The sequence below is a fragment of the Cololabis saira genome, chromosome 2, assembly GCF_033807715.1.
Source record: "Cololabis saira isolate AMF1-May2022 chromosome 2, fColSai1.1, whole genome shotgun sequence".
NCBI classification, from domain to species: Eukaryota; Metazoa; Chordata; class Actinopteri; order Beloniformes; family Belonidae; genus Cololabis; species Cololabis saira.
The window spans coordinates 49,994,933-50,018,457 of record NC_084588.1 but is presented as its reverse complement, the minus strand read 5'-3'; the positions used below and the strand labels follow the sequence as shown (position 1 = coordinate 50,018,457).

The window sequence follows — 23,525 nt, the reverse complement described above, 5'->3', positions numbered from 1 at the left end:
CACATATAGTTTGAATCGATGTATTTCTGAGTGAATTGTTCTTTAAACGTTGCTTCATCATCTTAAAACAGATGAACCCTCCCTGGTCCTGAGTATATAACGCCACCTCTTCACCTGCATGCTCATCTGCAAACCTACATCCTGCTCTAGTCTCGTTTTAAAACTGCAAAGATCAGCTCAGACGTGGCAGATCTCTTTCAGATTGCAGACACGAGCACTTTGAACCGTTATTGCAGGAGGTACTTTACTTAATGATCATGGGATGAATTTTCAGGATGCCTGGAGATGCTTTTTAGAATACAATAGAATAGAAAGCCTTTATTATCATTATAATGGTACAATGAGATTAGTCAGCAGCTCCGTAAAAGTGCACACGTGTAAAGACTATGTAAAGAAAGACTATGTAAAGAAAATAAGAAACAGGAAAAATAAATATATATACACTATGAAAATGAACGAATGAGAGAATAATGCACATGAATGAGTGAAAGAATATTGTTTTGATATTTTTTGTGGATAAGTCTTAAGATGACACTTTTAAAAGATTATTGGTCTTTTTTGGTTGAAATATGTCAATGTTTTGGCTGACTCATAAGCCTGCTAGTTGAATTTCTCAAACCTTTGTTGGATCTAGGTTAAAAAAAAAGGTTATACAAGGCAAAAAATTATAAAAATATGAACAACTAAATAAAACATAAATAAACGTACCTGCTGTTTTCATAGTGATAGGAAAAATTATTATTTAGAAATTGATAAATACAAAATTGGAAGTGTTTTTTTTTTTATAATTTCAATATTTAATCAACACTTATAATAAAACATTTTTAAAAAGATGTATTTAGTCTTTTAGGGGTGTTATTTCATATGTCAGCCAATAGAGGGTTAACTGCCACACACGGAGTCCAGCTCAGCCTGATGTTTGATGAAAACCTGCGCGTTTAAGAGCCAGTGAAGCGGAGCTGCACTTCCACCCAGAAACCATATCTGCTTGATAATTTATAACCCTGCTGGGAATCTGCTATGAGATCAATTACACCGCGCAGCCTTGTGAATTAATATTACAGTGTTCTTAGGAGGGTTGTGATGAAGCACCGTGAATTCAGATAACTAGAACAAAGAGAGGTGTTTCTTTCTGCTCCGTTTGTGAGTGACGGCCCCTGCAGGCTGCAGAATGCTGCCCCCTGGTGGGCGACGAGGCGAACTGCACCGGTCACCTCACGCTCGTTTCTTGCCATAAATGCTGTTAAATGCTGTTGGTGCATCGAAAATATCTGACTTTTCATGTTCTTCTCTCCTTCTCTGTTTTTTCTTTCCAGGTATCTTATTCTCCACGTTAGTGTTCGGCCCGGCCTGTGGCTTCATCTTAGGGTCTGTTTGTACCAAAGTCTATGTTGATGCTCTCTTTATCGACACCAGTAAGTAATTACTAAATTAATAAAATAAAAAAGACCATGCCATTCAATTCCATAATCATGAGATATTTACAAAATGAATTGTCATTAATATTTATTTTATATATTTATAAATATATTTATATATTTATTTACTACATGTGAATGAGGAACCATAATTCCCAATTCCAATTGTAAAATTAAAATAGGAAGGAAAGTCAATTTAAAATACGTATATCATATCTTACCTGGGCCTTTTTAAATCAAGGCTTAAAACCTATTTATTTAGAATGGATTTTAATACCCAGTAGTGTGGTGAAACTTATTATTCTTTTATTCTTTTTAATTCTATTTATTTTTTCTTCTGTCTTATGATTGTATGTTGTATATTTGTATGTTTTATTCTGTAAAGAACTTTGGCTCACCTAGAGGTGTCTGTAAAGGGCTATATAAATAAAGTACATTTACATTTATATTTATGTTTAAATGAAGATTGTAAGAAAAACATACAGATTTTTATGAAAATCTGTTTCTTTTCTGAAAGTGAAATGTTATCTTATTCTTCCTTGATTTGAAATAGTAATGAGCCTTATTATGTCTATTTTTTATTTTACGGTGCAGCAACAAATCCTTAGAATAGAAGAAAATGTCCCTTTAACCGAATCCTTTACTAATGTAAATTAAAGCTTCAGTGTTAACAGCGCCCTCTTGTGGTCGCGGCGTAACACTGCTGTTTAGAATCAGAATCAGAATCATGTTTGTTTTTCAGACAAGACGTGGAATTTGACTCGTTTTTTTCACTCACTCTACAGTAGATAGGTAATAACAGATGTGGGTAGAGTAGCCAAAAATTGTACTCAAGTAAAAGTACTGTTACTTCAGAATAATATGACTCAAGTACAAGTAAAAATTAGTCATCCAAATAATACATGAGTAAAAGTAAAAAAGTACTTGGTGAAAAAACTACTCAAGTACTGAGTAACTGTTGAGTAACGTCTGATTTATTTTTTTAAAACAACCATTAAAAGAGACAAAAGTACAAAATAATCATCTTCAGGCAAATTAAATCAATAAAACAAATTAAAATTAATGAAAAATAAAAAATAGCTTAAATTAAAATAATCTTAAAGTAAATTCAAGTGCTTTAATAAATAATAAAATAAATAAAATAATAACAGAATAAAAAAATAAATTAAGCACAAGTAGCACAAAATTTCAAGCCTTTTCTTTTTTAACCAGGCAGAACTAGAACAAACATGAACTCATAGAAACTCTGTGTGTGTTTGAGTCTGTGTAAATGTGACAAAACATGCAAAAACAAACATTTTTCCCAAAGAATCACCCAGTGATGTCATGAGATTGATACGTACGTGGATAAAAGGGATAAAAGAAAAGTAACAGCTCAACGTAGCCTAATGTAGCGGAGTAAGAGGAACAGTTTCTTCTTCACAAATCTACTCAAGTAAAAGTAAAAAGTATAGTGATTCAAAACTACTCCTAAAAGTACAACATTTCCCAAAACTTACTAAAGTAAATGTAAGTGAGTAAATGTAACTCGTTACTACCACCTCTGGGTAATAGTAAATAGGTAATAGACAAATGACAGCTCTTATTAACATATATACATTTTTAAAAAGTGAAAGGTGCAGTAGTACGAGGTAGACATGATTATTGGAGGTGGATTGTCACAGCATATGATTAATTATGATGATTGTCCACCTTGTGTGCAGGTAAGCTGGACATCACCCCGGACGACCCTCGCTGGATCGGGGCCTGGTGGGGCGGATTCCTCCTGTGCGGTGCCTTACTCTTCCTGTCGTCCCTGTTCATGTTCGGGTTCCCGCAGGCGCTGGACGAGCAGGACCTGGACAGCGGGGGGGAGAGCGAGCAGGCCATGCTGCCGTCCTCGCTGACGCTGGAGCACCAGGACTCCAAACCCAACGGAGCCATGCGGGGCTTCGACATGAACAGTGGGCTCTCGGTCTGGGAGCACCTGAGAGGTAGAGCTGCAGAGAGCACAGGAAGGGGAGCAGTCATTTATGAAAACCATAAAGCCATGGTTTGATACCAATAAATTATCATTCAATTTAAAGGGGACCTATTATGGCATCTAATCACTATTTTAAACAGGCCTTGAATGTCTTAAAAACAAGCTTTTGATTGTTTTTGCTAAATAAATTTGAAATTCAGCCTCTAAACTAGTGATGCACCGAAATGAAAATTTGTGGCCGAAACCGAAAATAATAATAAACACTTGGCCGAATACCGAACAATACCGAACATGGTTCTTCGCAGTTTTTCATTTATTTTGCCAATTTTTTCACCATTGCATAAATCAAATAAATTTGATTTAGTCATGCTTTTAAAAGAAAAAAAATCTTTTACAAAATTACAAGGTAGAAAATATTTATTGAACATAAAAAAACTGAACATTTTTTAATTTCCCAGCATTGTTGTTTTGGTTCCACCTCCTGATGAATGTTGGTAAAATTCTTATGTGGTTACTTTTTGGTTTGGTCCCAGCAGGGTTTGGTCAGACAACGATTTATGTTTGTGGTGCAACCGGTACGGGAGCGGCCAGTCTATTTCCTTATATTACAACGCCGTTATTAATTGTTCGTTTTTTTTTCCCACTTATTCCACCGAACACCGAAAGTGTTTTTTTGCCATTTTCGGCCGAACAATTTCGGTTACCGAACAATCAGTGCATCATTACTCTAAACCATGTCTTTATCATCCCATTCTCTTATTCGCTGCCTGAAAGACGCGATACACCGCTACGAAAAAATGGCGGAAGCTCCGGCCAGAGGAGTTACACCGTGTCATAACAACTGCATGCGATGTGAGCGAGCGTCAGCGACAAAATCAATTCCATTGCTTTATTTTCTATTGGACTGTCCTAACTGGCCGTTTTGATCTGAACATTTGTCGGACGTCCTGCTTCTATTTTCTTCCTGTCACTCGCGTTGAAAGTGCTGTAGGAAACAGTCATGATGAGGAACGGCTGATCCAGTTAGTTGAAATGAGAAGTTATCTCTATGATTCCTCCTCATTTCACTACAAAAACCTCAATAAAGTTCAGCTGCTGGAGGGAGATGGACAGAGAGACGATGTCACGCAGTGCTACGATAGTCGGACGCTCATGCAGTTACACGGTTTTATAGTTGTGGGTGGTTTGCATTTTGGTTCCGTAACTTTGAGGAGCAGAATCTTATTGGCTCGTAGATCCACATCACACTGGACGGCTCATCCGGGCGGCTGTACAGACTCTGCAGAATTTGGTTGCTTTCCTCCTTCTCTGAGTTGGCAGGCTGAGGGGAGGCCACTTTATAAATGTTAAAGCAAGAGAAAACCTGTTTTTCATAATAGGTCCCCTTATATAAAACAAAATGTATATTGTTTGGATATCGGAAAACTAATAATCACATAGAAATTATGATGAATTAAATTTGAAATAGAAAGAGTTTATGATCATACATGTTTGGGTGTTATTGACCATAAATTGTGCTGGAAGCCACATGTTGATCATTTAAAGGCAAAGGAATCTAAGTTAATCAGAATATTGCACAGAACCAGGACATCCTCACTCATGACTCCCTGAATGTTATACAGTTGCTTCATTGTCCAATTCATCACTTATTGTATGGAAATCTGGGGAAATACATACAAAACAATCACAGACCCGATGTTTATCTTACAAAAAAGAGCCATTAGAGTTATAAACAAAGCAGATTATCGAGAACCAACAAGTAGATTATTCGTAAATTCAAATGTGCTTAAATGCAGAGATTTAGTGGACCTTAAAACAGCGCAATTTATGTTTAAAATCAACAATAAAACACTTCCTGACAGTATTCAGAAGCTCTTCCAAAGCAGAGTTAACCAATATGAACTAAGAGGAACATTTATGTTCAGGAAAACAAAGAACCAACGTTAAACAACGATGATCTCAGTGACAGGAGTTAATCTGTGGAACAGTTTAGATACAGAAATGAAAATGTGGAGCACGTTATTACAATTCAAAAGCATCTATAAATATAAAATGATTAATACATATAAAACAAAGGGATAATACACATAGGCATGTACCTATGGACATGTGTGTGTATGTGTATATGTATATGTATCTGTATGTGTATGTATTATTGTATTTTTGCTTATATAAATACTCTATCGAATGATGTGCACTAGTTTATAAAAGCTAACATTTTTTTTGTGAAAAGGTTAGGCGTCATAAGCTTAGGCTTCAGTCTACTCCTTTTGGTCCTTGCTTTATAGTTAATATTGTATAGAACTATCCTCACATATATGTTTTCTCGTGTGCACCAGTGATCCCCCGGGTGACCCGGCACCTGCTCTCCAACCCCGTGTTCAGCTGCATCACGCTGGCCGCCTGTATGGAGATCGCCGTGGTCGCCGGCTTCGCCGCCTTCCTGGGAAAATACCTGGAGCAGCAGTTCAACCTCACCACCTCCTCAGCCAATCAGCTGCTAGGTACGGTTCAACCTCACCACCTCCTCAGCCAATCAGCTGCTAGGTACGCTTATATCGGAGCATTTTAGCTCATGTAAAAGGAAATAACACTCACTTTCAGCTGAGGTGTGATGTGTAAGGATGTTAGAAGTTCCTCCAGTCATCTATCATCTAAATTCCTTTCAGAGTCGTTGGAATAATTGTGAACAATTAAAAGGAGAATACAATTGGAAAAGGAACATTGGGAAAAGACTACAGAAAATTTGATAATGAAAAGTTTTAATAACATATAATAAGAAATAAAAAGAAAAATCACAAATGTAGAAAAAAAATAAGTAGACAAGAATAAATTAATGAAAAGCATCAGTCCTTAATTTTAATTTTATCATTTCATGTCTTCTCATGAGTCTAAATCTAGTTTTAGTTCTCATGGGGGGGAGAGAGAGAGAGAGAAAAATAAACATCTTCACACTGAGTATAATACACAGTGTCAAGGTGCAAAAAACATCTCGGCACACAAAGGAACAGACATCATCACAAGAAGACTTGCATGTTGGTGTGTGGGGGCTCAGAGCTGCTCCTCAGCCAATGTCCTTGATGTTATCAGTCGGCCCGGTCAGTTCTGAAAACAGGTCCACAGATGTTCCTGAGAGGGGAGGGTTAGTATTAGTGGGGGCAGAGTCACCTTGTTTACATTCCACCAAGAAGATTGTGACCAGAGCGATCGGCCAAAACCGCCCTGTCAAGGCCAGATTATAGAATCAACAATTATATTGCAAAACAGACAGACTCAGTAATTTTCCGTCTGCCTTCAGTCTCGGGTTCATCAATGGCGACTCCAATCAGACAAATTTGTGATCAATTCCCGCCAAGCCGAGCTTCCAACTTCTCCAAGATCTTATCCATCTTGCCAATGAGCTCAAAGACCGCCGCCAGCCTGCGATTCTGTTCGAGAATCCAGCTTACGGCTCTGCTCCCACAAAGTTAAAGTTTGAGTGTTGATCGCCTTGCTTGTCCCTTCAGCCACGTCCGGCAGCTCTGAAAGAGCCAAAACAGCTGTCGACGACTTACGCGTTTGTCGGTACACCAGGAATCCCCCTCCTCCGATCAAGAGAAATCCTGCTATCATAAATCTAATTATGAAGGCATCTTCAACGTCCTCGACAGACAGGATCGCCAAACACAACGGTTTCCAATATTTGTAGGAATCCATTTTGTATCCAGCAAAAAATGTCCCATCGGGGCAAGAGGGCTCCCTTACCCCCTGACTTCTTGTCGCAAAAATTTGGTCAATTGTGCTGAGCGACCAGTTAATCAATTCCATGATTGTAGAGTTTCGGAGGAGTGAAAAGGAGAAACTCTGAAGACGAGACAGGACAAAAGCAGTAGCAGGGCAGATAGATAAGGGAGAGGAGCAGAAAAAGCATCCGCCTTCATCGAGAGCCGGAAGAAGAAGGATATACATATATATATATATATATATATATATATATATATATATATATATACAGTATATATATACATATATAAAGAACATATTAATGTTATTTTTGACGTTCAGAAACCCCTCTCAAGGAACCTTCCCACTCGTCTTACCCCTCCAGGTATGACAGCCATTCCCTGTGCCTGTCTGGGGATCTTTCTTGGGGGGCTGCTGGTGAAGAAGCTGAACCTGTCGGCTTTGGGAGCCGTCCGCATGGCCATGATGGTCAACCTGGTGTCCACCGCCTGCTACGTGTCCTTCCTCTTCCTGGGCTGCGACACGGGGCCCGTGGCCGGAGTCACGGTGGCCTACAGCAACGAGTAAGAGGGGGGGGTCCTACAGTAACGAGTAAGAAGGGAGGGGGGGGGGTCCTACAGCAACGAGTAAGAGGGGGGGTCCTACAGAGGGGGGGGGGGGGGGAGATGACTTCGGTTGGTTTCTGCACGTCTGTGCAGCAGCAGAGCGATGGAAATACAGCAGGGCAAAAAAGTATTTAGTCAGACACCAGTTCACAAGTTTCACAAATGCACACACTGTTTCACAAATGCATAGGACAAGTTTCACAAATGCACACACCGTTTCACAAATGCACAGGACAAGTTTCACAAATGCACACACCGTTTCACAAATGCACAGGACAAGTTTCACAAATGCACACACCGTTTCACAAATGCACAGGACAAGTTTCACAAATGCACACACCGTTTCACAAATGCACAGGACAAGTTTCACAAATGCACACACCGATTTGCAAATTCACACACCGTTCACAAATGCACACACCGATTTGCAAATGCACACACCGTTTCACAAATGCACACGCCGATTTGCAAATACACACACCGTTCACAAATGCACAGAACAATTCACACGTGCGTAGGACAAGATATACAAATGTATTTTTGATGCACACACAAATATAACCTGATTTACAAACGTTTTTTTGTCTGTGAGCTGCGCTGGATTTGCGTGTGACTTTTGAGACTCTCCTGACGTGACTCGATCCACGAATAGGTTTTTTTTAACACAGAAGGATCTGAAACCAATCAGATGCCTTCCTGCATGCATGTGCATTTGTGAAACGGTGTGTCCATTTGTGAAACTTGTCCTGTGCATTTGTGAAACGGTGTGTGCATTTGCGAATTATGAGACTGTTCTAGCTCCATAGTTGTGCAAGTTCTCCCACTTAAAAAGATGAGAGAGGCCTGCAATTTTCATCGCAGGTATATCTCAACTATGAGAGACGATGGGGGGAAAGAATCCAGGAAATAACATTGTTTTTACTGAATTAATTGGTACATTTTTTGGTAAAATTAGTATTTGGTCACCTACAAACAAGCAGGATTTCTGGCTTTCACAGACCTGTAACTTCTTCTTGTCTGATTTTAAAGAATGTATTTGCAAATGAAAGTGGAAAATAAGTATTTGGTCAATAGCAAAAGTTCATCTCAGCTCTTCCCAGCCTGGTGTAGGTTCTACAGTTTAGTTTCTCACGTCCTTTGACGGCTCTTTGGTCTTGGCTATAGTGGAGTTTGGAGTGAGACAGTTTGAGGTTGTGGACAGGTGTCTTTTATACTGGTAACCAGTTAAAACAGGTGTCTTTTATACTGATAACCAGTTAAAACAGGTGTCTTTTATACTGATAACCAGTTAAAACAGGTGTCTTTTATACTGATAACCAGTTAATACAGGTAAGATAAGATAAGATAAGATAATCCTTTATTTTCTCCCTCAGTGGGGAAACTTATTTTGTTGGCAGCAGTACACTTAGCACACACATGCAGGGGAGGGGTAAAAAGAGACTAAAAAGTAAAAAATAAAAAATATATATAAAATATGTATAATTACAGAAATATGAGCAGTATATACAGGTAACGAGTGGAGGACAGAGGAGCCTCTTAAAGAAGAAGTTACAGAAACCTTGCTTGATTGTAGGTGACCAAATACTTATTTTACCCAGGAATTTAATAATTACAGTAACTCAGTAAAAATCCTACAATGTGATTTCCTGGATTATTTCCCCCCATTCTGTCTCTCATAGTTGAAGTTACCTATGATGAAAATTCCAGGCCTCTCTCATCTTTCTAAGTGGGAGAACTTGACATTGGTGTCTGACTAAATACCTTTTTGCTCCACTGTTACACTTGCTCCATGAGTAAATGTGTGACGAGGGAGGAGAGGAGGTGTTGCAGTCGTGTAACTCTCCCGGTGGTCTTTAATCACCTCCACAGGACGCTGCATTCCTGGCAGCAGCCGGAGTCGGCGTGCATCAGCAACTGCAACTGTTACACGGCGTCGGTGAGCCCCGTCTGTGGCTCCAACGGAGTCACCTACCTCTCGGCCTGCTTCGCCGGCTGCATCAAACCAGTGAGTGGACGCCGCCTCTATGGCTCTATTAACAGCTAGACTGGATATGTGTTGCAGGTATCCACAACTCAATTCTTCCTAGTCAAAAAGAGCATTTCAGATATCTACAATTACATTCTTCCTGTCCACAATCGTCATTTCAGATATCAACAACGTCATTCTGCCCAAGACAAATGACGTCACTTTGTCCATTCATGTGTGTGGGGTTTCTAATTACAGATATCTACAATTCAGTTGCAGATATCTGTAATGTGAACTACGGATATCTGCAACTGAATTATGACTAGTTGTAATTCCAGTTTCAGATATCTACAATTGAATTCTGACTAGTCATAATTCCAGTTCAAGATATCTTTAATTCCCCTCAATTCTAGATATATCTACATTGTCCTTTTTAGATATCTTAAATTAAGTTTTGACTCGTCAGAACGAAGTTGTAGATATCTTGAACTGGAATTATGACTAGTCAAAATGACATTGTAGATATCTATAATCAAGTTATAGACATCTTGAAATTAATTTTAATTAGAGATATCTCAAATTGGAGATATCTTTTAACTTCCATTCTGCCAAGTCAAAATGTAATTACAGACATCTACAATTGTCATTTAGGATGTGTTGAGTCGAATGTGGTTTTAAGTGACGTCATTGCTGATATCTGTAATTCAGTTTTGACTTTTTATAGATATCTTGAATGAAAATTCTGACTAGTCACAATGTCATTACGACTAGTCACAATGCAGTTGTAGATATCTGCATTGTTCCGGATAGTCAAACTTAGCCATTAAAGGTTACAACGGCTCGCCGTACCACTTCCCCCGTGTCTCCTGAGCACCCAGGTGACACCCACGTGACACCCATGTGACACCCATGTGACACCCAGGTGCAGTGTTGTGCATGAACGCGTTCATTGAACACGTTCATTTCTGTGAGAACGTTGAACTGAACGCAACATATTTGCAAGTAAAGAACTTGAACGTGAACTTGTTCATTCTGCAGATCATGAACTGGAATCTGAACTGTTCAGATTATGTGAGTTTCAGCTTCACTGTTTAGGTGCAATTATTACAGAATAATCCTTCTTATTTCACCAGCGGGCGGCACATTTAAAATACTGGACTAGACGACGACTTCACACTACATTACCCACAATGCAGCGCACACACTAGCATAGCAACGGGCACCAGCTCCATGGCAACGGCGTCCCGAGCCCGGTGCAGTCTTTACATGACCAGTGAAGAGAGAGACGTTGCAGACGCAGCGTCAGCGAGACGTCAGATGATGATCCTTATCATTATCTGTGGGAATTTTACACATCGTCTCCCAGAGAGTCCGACGGTAAAAATCCAACCCTTTTGTGCAAATTATGTCCACCTGTCTGGAGAAAACTAGTCCGAGCGTCTGCCTCATCAACTTCACATTTGAAACGTCATGTGGAGTTAAAGCATCCGTCCAGTGGGAGGAAATATCTGCAAGTCCTTGATAATCAAACAAAGTGATCAGGAAAGACCAAGAAGACCCAACAGCCCCAAACGACCCCAGTCCCTGCTGCACCTTCAGGGGGAGGATTTACCTGGAACAGGGAGACAAACTGATAATGGACTACAATGTTGGAGATTTAAAGACTCAACTGCAACTAGGACAAAAAATGATTGTATACAGCAGGGTCTCCAACCCTGTCCTGCATGTTTTAGATGTTTCCCTGCATCATCAATGGCCGTCATCAGCTTGTCATCCGGGTCTTGCACAAGTCTGTTTTTATCATTTTTATCAGGGTGCTGAAGGGAAACATCTAAAACATGCAGGACAGGAGGTCCCGAGGACCAGGGTTGAAGACCACTGGTGTAGCCTACAGTGAACAGTTTTAGGATAGGGGCGCGTTTCATTTGTACTTCTCACATAAAAATATTGAAATGAACTGAATTTGAACTAGTTCAAAATGAAAATGGTGAACTATGAACGTGAACTGTGAACATTTTTAAACTATGTGAACTTTGAACTAGTTCATGAGAAATATGAACTTGCACAACACCTCCGAGCTGACCCCGGGTCTCTTGTCTCTGCACCAGAACCTGACGAATAAAGCTGATTCTGATTCTTCTTCTCGTCTCTGCACCAGAACCTGACCAATAAAGCTGATTCTGATTCTTCTTCTCGTCTCTGCACCAGAACCTGACCAATAAAGCTGATTCTGATTCTTCTTCTCGTCTCTGCACCAGAACCTGACCAGCTGCACGTGCGTGTCCGGCACCGGCGAGGAGGCCGTGGCCCTGCCGGGGAAGTGCCCCAGTCCCGGCTGCCAGCAGGCCTTCCTCACCTTCCTGTGTGTGATCTGCGTGTGCAGCATGATCGGGGCCATGGCCCAGACGCCCTCCGTCATCATCCTCATCAGGTACCGGGACTCGCCACCAGAGGGCGCTGTCGGCCTGCTGAGCCGGCCCTGGCTGGGGGGGAGAGAGGGATTAAATACCCACACAAGGGGGGTGGTATGATATAATGACTGCTCCCACAATGCACTGCACAAAGAAAGCAGCAGATCCCTGCTGAAATCTGTTCAGAATTCCTGCTAAACCGAAAATGTTTGTGTAAAGGTTTAGTTTAGTTTAGTTTATTGGTCCTTTCAAATTCCACAACACAAATAATCCAGAGTACAAGTGTAAATCATCAGTGTAATACAAAAAAATATAATTTTTATATATATATCTATATATATATATAGATATATATATCTATATATATATATATAGATATATATATATACAATTTTATACAATTATACAATTTTAACCAAGGACCAAAGCCTAAGCTTATGACGCCTAACCTTTTCACAAGAAAAAAAAGGGGGAAAAAAAGTTAGCTTTTATAAACTAGTGCATTTAGGATTTAGAGAATAAAACAAAATACATAAATAAATCATATGCATAGGCTGAAGCAAACTGCTTATAAAAGCCTATCCTTTATTACCAACTTTCTTTTTGTGGCTACCGACCTCCAGAAAACCAAAAAGAGAATAGAAAAGCAAAGAAACAATAGAAAAGCAAAGAAACATTAACAGATAGTCAATTGCACTTATAAGCTTATATATATATCTATATATATATATTATATATATATATATATATATATATATATATATATATATATATATATATATATATATATATATATATATATATATATATATATATATATAATATATTATTTTGATACAGTATACATACATACACACACACACACATACGCACATATACATACACATATCCATAAGTACATGCCTATGTGTATTATACAATTATATAAAAGTGGGTTTATCAACAGTCCAGGCTGAAATTTGAAAATATCCAGCAAAAATGTACCTTTTATTTTTACTTACGTCATGCAGAGACTGTGTTATAACGATTTCTAACAGCCAAACAACACACAATGTCTGCATATACTGTATAACAATGGTTAGTGCCAAGATTTGTTAAAACCTTTATCTATTAGATTTATATGCATTTTAATCTTGCAGCAGATGTTAGACACTGATAGAAATGGTTTAAATATGAAAAATTGAAAGTAAAAAGAATTGAATCTTGCTTTTATATTAGAATAAAGTGTAAATCCCTGAAGTAAAGCCATGTGGAGGCAGAGCGATGCTTCTGCTCGTAGAAACCTTGAAGGAACCAAGGAACAATGAAGGCAGAATATTAATTAAAGCATTCAACTTTAACTTATTGAGTTTATATTTGCATTTATTTCTCATGACTTTCTTCCAAGGAATGATGAATATTACAGAATATCACTTAAAAATTTGTTATGCAGTAATAGAATAGTATGTTTCAGGTGATGGTCCTGCTCTGCAGCTGTAAGAAATACATATAACGTTTATTTGTTTAATTAAAAGGATCCCTATTAGCTGACGCCAAAACCAAAGCTAGTCTTCCTGGGGTCCGGACCATAAAATACAAAATCAAACACACAATCTCAATTCATAAAGTACATTTAAAAAAAATAAAATAAAATTACAAATAAGAAATTAAGAAAAACATCATACAAATCATATATAATTTGATGTATTGATCTCATTCAATCAGCAACAGTATATGATGTTAAGGTGATGCAACAAATACATTCTTAGTCTTCTTTCCAAATCCTCTTTTGATGTCAGGAATCACCTGGAAGAGTTTCCAATATGCAGCTGATCTATAAAGTTCTGTCCTCTTCATAGAGTCAGACTTAGGTCAGGGTAACATAATCCCACCACTATTCACCCCTCGATTGTTTTATGAAGGAATATTTGAACAATAAGTGATATTATTATAGAGACATTTAGGAGTCTGAGTGTTAATAATTCTATGGAAATATGTAAGTACAATAGTAGATATCCAACCCTCAACCCTCGGCCAGGAGAGACGTTCATGCGTTTCTGCAACACTTGTTCTTGGAGAACAACCAAGAACAAGTGTTGCAGCCTTGTTTTGAGCCATTTGTAGTTGTAGTTGTAGACGACTGTTCAATGCAGAAGACCAACAACTGAACAGTAATCTAAATGACACAAAACCAATCAACTAACAACTTGACGAAACAACTGTGTGTTGAGAAATGGTGCACAACGTATATGAAGTTCACAAGTAATAACTGTAATTTATTGAGTTTATATTTGCATTAATCTCTCATAACTTTCTCCCTGAAATGTGAGGTTGACCTGCGTCAGCTGACGTCTCCAGATGTTTCACCAGCTTCTTGTGTCCCGTCTCGTTTCCAGAACCGTGAGTCCGGAGCTGAAATCCTACGCCCTGGGAGTTCTGTTCCTGCTCCTCAGGCTGATCGGTAAGAAACCCCCCCCGGACTTTTACTTCGCGGTGCAAATGTCAGAGCAATGTTTCACCTCCCCTGAAGTCACTTCACCCGAGTGTCGACACGCATACATTTGAAAGCTCCGACCCCAGGGGTCAGTTTAGTTTTAAAGTTCTCAACAGAAACACTGAAGAGTTTCTACGTCGACCTACGGAGTGAAACTGTGGAACAGCCTGAACATGGAGATAAAACAAAGTAGAAACATATCACCATTTTAAAAAGGTTACAAAGAAACATTCTATTCAAAATACAGATGCAAATAAACATTTATGAATATATGTAGATATAGACGTATATCATGGATATAGATATGTTATATGTAGGTATGTATATAAATATATTGAGTTGTATTATACGTACAGTATTTGTGTATCTATATCTCTATTAATATATATTGATTTATAGTTATATGTAGATATGTCGATATATAGATTTATAGTCATTTTTATGTATATAATACGAGGTAAATATATGAACCAGTATATATAGCATATCTACTCTTATATAGTTATTCAAGTATATTGTTATATCATTGCTGGCTATTGTTCTCTATTATATTGTAGTATTATAGTAAAGTAATGATAATGTAATACTATACATTATAATTACTTCTATTATTACATACATACATAGTAGCACGACTAAATGATGGGCGTTTGTTTTGTTTTCTTTTGTTTGCTTTGATTTGCTTTGATTTTGACTATATTTATTTATATATACAGGACTGTCTCAGAAAATTATAGAATATTGGATAAAGTTCTTTATTTTCTGTAATGCAATTAAAAAAACAAAAATGTCATACATTCTGGATTCATTACAAATCAACTGAAATATTGCAAGCCTTTTATTATTTTAATATTGCTGATTATGGCTTACAGTTTAAGATTAAGATTCCCAGAATATTCTAATTTTTTGAGATAGGATATTTGAGTTTTCTTAAGCTGTAAACCATGATCAGCAATATTAAAATAATAAAAGGCTTGCAATATTTCAGTTGATTTGTAATGAATCCAGAATGTATGACATTTTTGTTTTAATTGCATTACAGAAAATAAAGGACTTTATCACAATATTCTAATTTTCTGAGACAGTCCTGTAATTGAGTATTATATCACTGTATAGAACAGTTATTAAAGTAGGTATGGGTGTTTTATAAGTAAGCTTATTGAAACTCGTCTTATTATATGTAAGAATGTATGTAGATTCAGGGGTAGGACTGGATAAGTGTTTACTTCAATCCTACTCCGTTTCGAGCATGTTGGTGGATCTGTGAGGTCTGCCTAAGTGCTGTATATATATAAACATATATATATGTCTGTCTGTCTCCCCCCCACCAGGCTTCATCCCTCCCCCCCTCATCTTCGGCATGGGCATCGACTCCACCTGTCTGTTCTGGAGCACCGTGTGCGGGGAGAAGGGCGCGTGCATGCTGTACGACAACGTGGCGTACCGGCACCTGTACGTCAGCATCGCCATCGTGCTCAAGTCCTCGGCCTTCGTGCTCTACACCACCACCTGGCAGTGTCTGCGCAAGAACTACCGCAGGTACATCAAGAACAGCGAGGGCTACCTCACGCCCACCGAGCTGTTCGCCTCCAACGTGACTCTGGACAACCTGGGCAAGGAGATCACCCAGAACCCCACCAACAGGACAAAGTTCATTTACAACCTGGAGGACCACGACATGAGCGACAACGTGGAGTCGGTTTTATAGGTGCAGGTCGTTGCTGCTGCCGGGCTGATGTGCCGTGTGTCGTCCGTGTCTTCGTTCAGATCGATCTCATCAGCCGGGCTCTTGTTTTCTTCTAAATTAAAACCTCATATCTATCAAATTATGAATAAATATATATATATATATATCTATATATATATACTAATATAGAGAGATGATGCCCAGAACAGGCTCTATTTTGTTCATCCAGCATCCCGAGTTCAGCTAGAACAGGGGTCGGCAACCTGCGGTTCCAGAGCCGCATGCGGCTCTTTAGCGCCGCCCTGGTGGCTCCTGGAGCTTTTTCAAAAATGTTTGAAAATGGAAATAGATGGGGGAGGGAAATGTATTTTTTGTGTTAATATGGTTTCTGTAGGAGGACAAACATGACACAAACATTCTGAACGTTTTCCAATGCTGTAAAAATGTGTAGAATAAATATTACATTTCAACAAAAAAAGTCAAAATGTCGAAATTAATGTTGAAATACAATTTCAAGAATAAAGTCGAAACTTCGCCTTTTTTCTCAACATTTTGACTTTTTTCTCGAAATTGTACGTCAACATTAATCTCGACTTTTTTCTCGACAATTTGACTTTTTTCAAAATAAATTTACTTTTTTCTCGACATTTTGACTTTTTTTCTCAACATTTCAACTTTTCTCTTGACATTTTGACTTTTTTCTCGACATTTCGACTTTTTTCTCGAAGTGCATAATGAAAAAAAAATCTTCCTCCTCTAAAATATTTTTATTTTTCTCCTGCCTGGCCCCAATACTCTTCCATAGATTCGCATAACAAAAAGAGTCATGTGGAAAGACATTTGCTACATTTGCAGCCGAGGACCCAGTTATAACTAATATAGATACATGCAGCATGTGTTGCCTTCATTCTAAGGCTGATACAAGACTTAATTTTTTGCAGTTCCAGACATATTTATTTTTTGCTCTTTCAACATTTTGGGTTGCCGACCCCTGAGCTAGAATGTCAACTGGGGGGGAAGGTTTCTGCTACTGATGGCAGAGTTTAGATCGGCAGCAATAAAGGGTCAAAACGGGAATAATCACAGATGCCCCCCCCCTAAAGACCAGGACCAGGTTTACATCAGGACCAGGTTCTATCAGACAGGTTATTGACCCGTGATGTTACCTGGACCCTCCTCGTAGGAACCGGGCAACATTAGAGAGGGACTAGTAACCCCCCGACCCCACAAACATTAATTTAAATCCATTACAAATCATTAAAAACAGAATAATGAAGCCAGATTCAACGTTTTCGTTCCATTTCTCGGCCCATTCCTCCCCCCGAAACCTTTCTGGAGTGAGCTTTAAAGAAGACGACGTGCTCATCCCTCCGCCGTCCGATTAGTATTTTAACGTGAATGTTGTTGGATGAGACCTATTTTAACACGTAGAATTTAAAAAACAAATCAGATTTTTATCATTTGAGAAGCTAAGACTTATTTTTTAAAGATTCTTCCTCGAGGCGACAGACTGTCGGAGGCGCTGCTTATCCCAGATCCAAGAGATAGATAGAAACTACCTGAGACATTTCGTTCAGACTATCAAACTCCTCGCTCGACTCGTCAGCGCCGTTGTGTGTTTGCACCCGTGAGAGTGACGCCGGTTGCACGCCGGTGCAGAGATCTTGTTTCTCCGAGCTGGAGCAGAGCCGCGTTGGAGGCCTCGGCCGCCGGCAGCACCGGTACCGGAGGCCCGGAGACCCGGCTCCCTCTGAACCTGCAGAGGTGACGCCCTCCAGACCCCGTCATGGCGGCAGACGCAGCCAGTTCCTTCATTTATATGCATGCTGCTGAATGCATGCGTGCATATGGAAATAAACTTCAGTATGAACTCACCGTTTTTACAGACTCTGGTCGGCTGGTGGCGGGAGAAAAAAAAACAAAACACAAATGGCCTCGAAATTATATTTTTGACCATAAAAATGCTTTATAATGCATACTGCATTGCGATATAAGTTTTTTTTTTAATTTCTATTAAACCTCAGCTGATAATAATCACTCACACTGATGTGATTGTATGAATACAGTTTTGTTTTTTTTAAGGAAATGAATAAGCCTCTGATTTCTGACATATAAATAATATACTGTAGTGTTTTTTCAGGCTTACTCTGTAAGTGTTTTCTATGTTTTGCATCAAAAATGTAGTATTGTAATACATTTCATTTCCAAAATGTGTGATCCCTTTGAGGTTTGGACGAAGTTATAGCAAAAAAGAGAGAGATACGCTTTGATCGGTTCACCGTCTGTGCGATCAATATCCTCAAACAGCAGCGGTGAAGGACCAGAGACCCTGGAATCTGGAAGGAACTACTAGAAATAGCTAGTTAGGATGTGTTCTGACACAAAGAAGACTTTTAAATGTCCTGTTGTGACATGCATCGTGGTGCATGACGCTTGTCGGGTTTCCTAGACGCCACCGAACTCAGCCAAAATATGTGCAAAAAAACCTAAAGATTCTCCCTAAAATTAAAGTATTGCCATTAATATTCTATGGTTGTTGTTTCAATGATGCATAGAAGAGGTGTTAGAGGCCCCGGGGAGCAGGACTTTGCCTCCGGGGGCCAGTTTACCTGATATTTGTGCAAAATCTGAGTTCACTGCTGGCAAACTTTTTTTATTAACCATAAAGAAAAAAGACGTGTTCCCATGAGCTGTTAAGAAAACTATTGTTTTCTCTTTACCTTAGATCTACTCTACTCATGTTCTATGTTTTGCTTTGCATCTTAATGAATATACAGTATACAGATTTAAACATTAAGTTGATGCTGCTGCAGTTTCACTGAAGAGAATATTATATCAAGTCAACGAAACATCAGCCCTTAGCGGAATCGAAACCTCGGCTTGTTTTTTTTTTGCTGTAAAGTGTGAGTGTTGCAGTTATAAATACATGTGAGATGTTGCTGCGAGGTTTAAATCCTTGAAAAAGATCTCATTTTTACCTGACTAGGCAGTGCCTACATTAAAAACACGAGCATCCAGTCTCCGCGCGGGAGACTGCTGGACCTAAATGCTGAGAAGGGACAGAGAGTTTCCATGTTTCTACGCAAGGGGCATGGTGATATCATGACATCATCACCAGCTTCTCCACAGCGACCTCCTCCAGGTGGAAACCCGTCTTTAACACTGACTCCTCTGTACATAGTAGTGCCATACAAGTGCCAAAGTGACAACACAACGTGTTTCTGCAACATCTCCACACGCTGGACGCCGCTCCGGCCCTCCGTAGCCTCTCTGTGACGTCACCCAGTCCAAACTTCTCTCCCGTAATCGTACACAAGTGTTGCAAAAACTTTTTGCCTATCAAAATATTGTACATTGCTCTAGAAAACAGTAATATGTAGGATGTAACAACTGTTATAGGACTTTTCTACTAGTGAAGATCTCGTCTAATTTAGATCGATCTCTCTCTCTCTCTCTCCACATCAGCGGCAAAAGCTGATTGCTGTTTGTTGCTTTTTGGTCCGAACGGAGAAAAGAGAAACGCAGCTTCACTTGAAAACGAGTGGCACCGATGTCGGGCGGCGGCCCGACGCCGCACAGTAGACGAGGTCAGCTCCTCTCCGGGACTTTTCTGACGGGAACCCTGTTGTGCCATATCAACCTGTGCACTGTAACCTCCGACACTCCAAAGGCGACTAAAGACGCCGACATATCCCGGGTGTTTCTGGCGGGGAAACGCTGGCAGGACCTTGTTCTCAACCTGCGGCAACGGGACTGTTTCATCCGGCACCGACGTGCTCCACATGTTTCTGCCTTGTGATGAGAAAAAATAGCTTGAGAGTGTAAATGTTTTTATTTTTTACATTCTACTTTTTTCTCATGATTCTCTTTTGATGATGATGATGGCCTTGCTTTGTGGTGGGACTTTTACTACCGGACTCGGGATCGTTGCCGTGTGAAGAGTTTGCTGGCACTAACTCGTGTTTCTAGGGGCGGCTTCACCAAACGTTTTGCTGACAGTTACCAGCTTTTTCTTGTAAATAAGGCCACGATTCTTTGTTTCTGTTGTTAATAATCAGTTCTTACGAACAGGAAACTCTTCATATTCCAACGATCCTTCGGTTTAAGCCTTTAGGCAGCATGTTGCCTTTGATCCGAGTGAAAAAGCGTGTGCTGGTTGGAGGTTGGTCTGCTTATCCTGTGGGTGGTTTCCAGTGTGTGATTTTCAAGGCTCTTTGCAGTGTTATTTTCTTTTTGTTGAGAAGGGCATTCAAGTAAAATAAATCCATATATATATATATATATATATAGATATATATATGTATATATATATATTTATATATATATACACATCACCTATATTTTCAAAGCTTTACTCAAGAGTTTTAGAAATGCCCTGTTGCTTCTCTGAGTTTCTTTTTATTTGACATTTATTTTGAATTCCATGAATTTATATTCAAAAGCTTTAAGTTCTGTATATTTCTTGGTGAAGATTACATGATTGTATGTTTATTGTAAATTCATTAAATATACTATTTTTGTTTTTAATTTGACCTTGTCTGACCCCTGGATATCAACAAAGCTATGAGGAGTTGCTGGGTGATAAGATCTTACGTGTCCAGAAAAGATGCATTTCGGTATCTAAAGTTACTACTGATTTAAAACCTGGGGGATGAAACTGAAGAAGAGAAGAGAAAAAAAGAGAGAGAACCACCTCGGGGAACAAAAAAGGGGCTACGTCCAACTTAAAGGAGCATGAGGCAGGATTGAGGCAGGATTTATGAAAAAAATTTGTATACATTTTAAGTTTTCTAGTAATAAGGTCAGATGAAGCGTTCCAAACCCAAAAGAATGATTCCTCTAGTGTATCTCTCCGTTGCCTTGAACAGGCTGTGTGCTGCAAAATGTGCTGCAATTCGGAGTCCGAATTTCCCGCGCTGTCCTGCAGATGTGACGTCACATGACGCTGCATGCACGTTCTCCCCGTTCTCCCGTGCCGGCTTCACTGTTGGCTGCAGTACCCCCAACGGCCGTCGTGGTGAAGGGTGGCGCTAGAGAGTCTCATTTCTTAAAAGGAGCCTCATGCTCCTTTAACTGTCTGTCGTCAGCAATGAAGTTACTAAACATAAAGTTCCTCCAAAGACCACCAGGGGCCTGAAAACCAAGTCAATGTTAAGATGTCCAACATAACAGCAGAAATAAACATATTTACATCTCCCCAACGAGACTTAGCATCCATGACGACTGTACAGGGAGACGATTTTAAAGAACTTAATTGGGTAAAATCATATTAAGTATAATAAGGACAGAAGTACTTCAGTCTATTCAAACTTTACTAACTACTTTTAGGGAATTTGACTTTCAAGCTATGAATAAAGACATGATAGAGGAAACTTATTTCCTTTTCAAAGATAATATGGGTTGTTCTGCTGTTAACTGTACGACTAGATGACCCTCAGGTACCGTTTCCCTGGTCAAAGGTGCCGGATCAAACCATTAAGTCACGTGACGTTTTCCTCATACTGCCCGCAGCCCTTTTACCTGGGAAGCCGACAGGAACACGACTACTGTACGTCAATCAAAGTTAGCTGTGGCTACCAGCTCCACCAGCCGACGCTCTGCTGACGTTTACAGCAAAATATCCCATTAAATGCGTCGATTCGATGGCAAAATCAAAAAATCATTCAGCCGACTGGGTTAGTACAAACTGCTGTTTGGTAACATGGCGACTACAGGTGAGGGAGGGATAAAACATAGCCATTGGCTGAGCAGCCTGTCAATCAATCATGTTAGAAATAAATGCAATGCTTAATATAAATGATCCTAAAGTTGTACAAAAACAAGTCCCCCCCTCAGAGTTGCCATGGAAGTGAAATCAAACAACTGAGATATAAATGGTTTTTGAACAAGGCTGTAATAATGTATATTTCTGCTTTAAAGTTGGACATCTTAACATGGGAGTCAACAGACTCAGTACGTTTACATACACTAACAGAAAATCGAATTGTTGCCTTAATCTGACCGATATAGAAGTTTTTTTTTAAATTTTATTATATACATATATACGCCTACATACGCATACACATACATACATAAATATATACATACAAACCCAGTGATTTAAAAAAAAAAAAATTTGTGGGGGGTGGGGGGGTGACATCCACTGCAAATCCAGGAAGCAGGAACCCACGGAGGCACACGTTAAGCACTGGAAATCTGCAACAAAAAACAAAAACAAAACACAAAACCAACAAAACCAATACGGAGCCGACCAAAACACAAGCAGCAATCAACCCAAATCACAGTCTGAGCTAAGCTACCGCTAACTAACCCCAAAAACTACAGAGCGAGCATGCAGGTGAACACGCCAGTATGTATGTCTATGTGTGTGTGTGTGTGTGTGTGTGTGTGTGTGTGTGTGTGTGTGTGTGTGTGTGTGTGTGTGTGTGTGTGTGTGTGTGTGTGTGTGTGTGTGTGTGCATGCATGAATGTATGAATATGTATACGTACACGTGAGTGTGTATATGTCTATGTGGCTATGTGTATGTATGTGGGTATGTGTGTGTGTGTGTGTGTGTGTGTGTGTGTATATGTATGTGTGGCTAAATGTAACTGTGTGTGTGTATGCATATATGTGGCTATTTGTGTGTGTGTGTGTGTGTGTGTGTGTGTGTGTGTGTGTGTGTGTGTGTGTGTGTGTGTGTGTGTGTGTGTGTGTGTGTGTGTGTGTGTGTGTGTGTAAATAAACCAAACAAAGCTCCACCTGAAGTGTATCTATAGTGTGGGAGGGGGGGGAGCAACCCCGCCACCCGCGAGACCAGGGGCCGACCAGGAAGAACCCGGAACCCAGGCCACCGGCAACCCCACAGAGGGGAGAGGTAGGAGGGAGGCAACCCACCGCCAGCGAGACCCCCCCCACCCCCCCCGGGGGCGGCCGAGGGGGCCCGCGGGCGGGGCCCCCACGACACGGGAAGAAGCAGCCAGGGATCCCGCGGCGGCGGACCGCGACCCAGACAATCCCCGGCCACCCGTTCCGGGCCGGACACGCAGCCAGGAGGCCCTCACCCTTCAGGCCAACGACCCCCACCCGGCGAGGGGCCAGCCTGCCCGGAGAGACAGAGCCGCCCCGGCCGCCGACGCGGGCAGGTGAGCCCGCCCCCACGAAAGTGGCCCTCCAAGACCAGAGGGGCGCCCTGCCGCGGAGGCAGCGGGGGGGGACCGGACACGGGCCCGGAGAGAGGGAACCCCCCAACAGGGCGACACCCGCGCCGGCCCAACAACGGAGGGCCCCAGACCCAGG

The 23,525-nt window shown here is 40.2% G+C and overlaps 1 protein-coding gene across 1 annotated transcript in view; it reads left to right on the top strand.

Moving 5' to 3' along the window:
• Positions 1 to 16,799, top strand: part of LOC133464730 (solute carrier organic anion transporter family member 3A1-like) — a 68,562-nt gene extending 51,763 nt beyond the window's left edge. The window contains 8 exon segments of the mRNA XM_061746883.1: positions 1,317 to 1,415; positions 3,122 to 3,391; positions 5,721 to 5,885; positions 7,469 to 7,667; positions 9,579 to 9,714; positions 11,934 to 12,106; positions 14,462 to 14,526; positions 15,891 to 16,799. Coding sequence (XP_061602867.1) covers positions 1,317 to 1,415; positions 3,122 to 3,391; positions 5,721 to 5,885; positions 7,469 to 7,667; positions 9,579 to 9,714; positions 11,934 to 12,106; positions 14,462 to 14,526; positions 15,891 to 16,267 — 1,484 coding nt within the window. The 3' untranslated portion in view covers positions 16,268 to 16,799.
• The last annotated feature ends 6,726 nt before the right edge of the window (positions 16,800 to 23,525 follow it).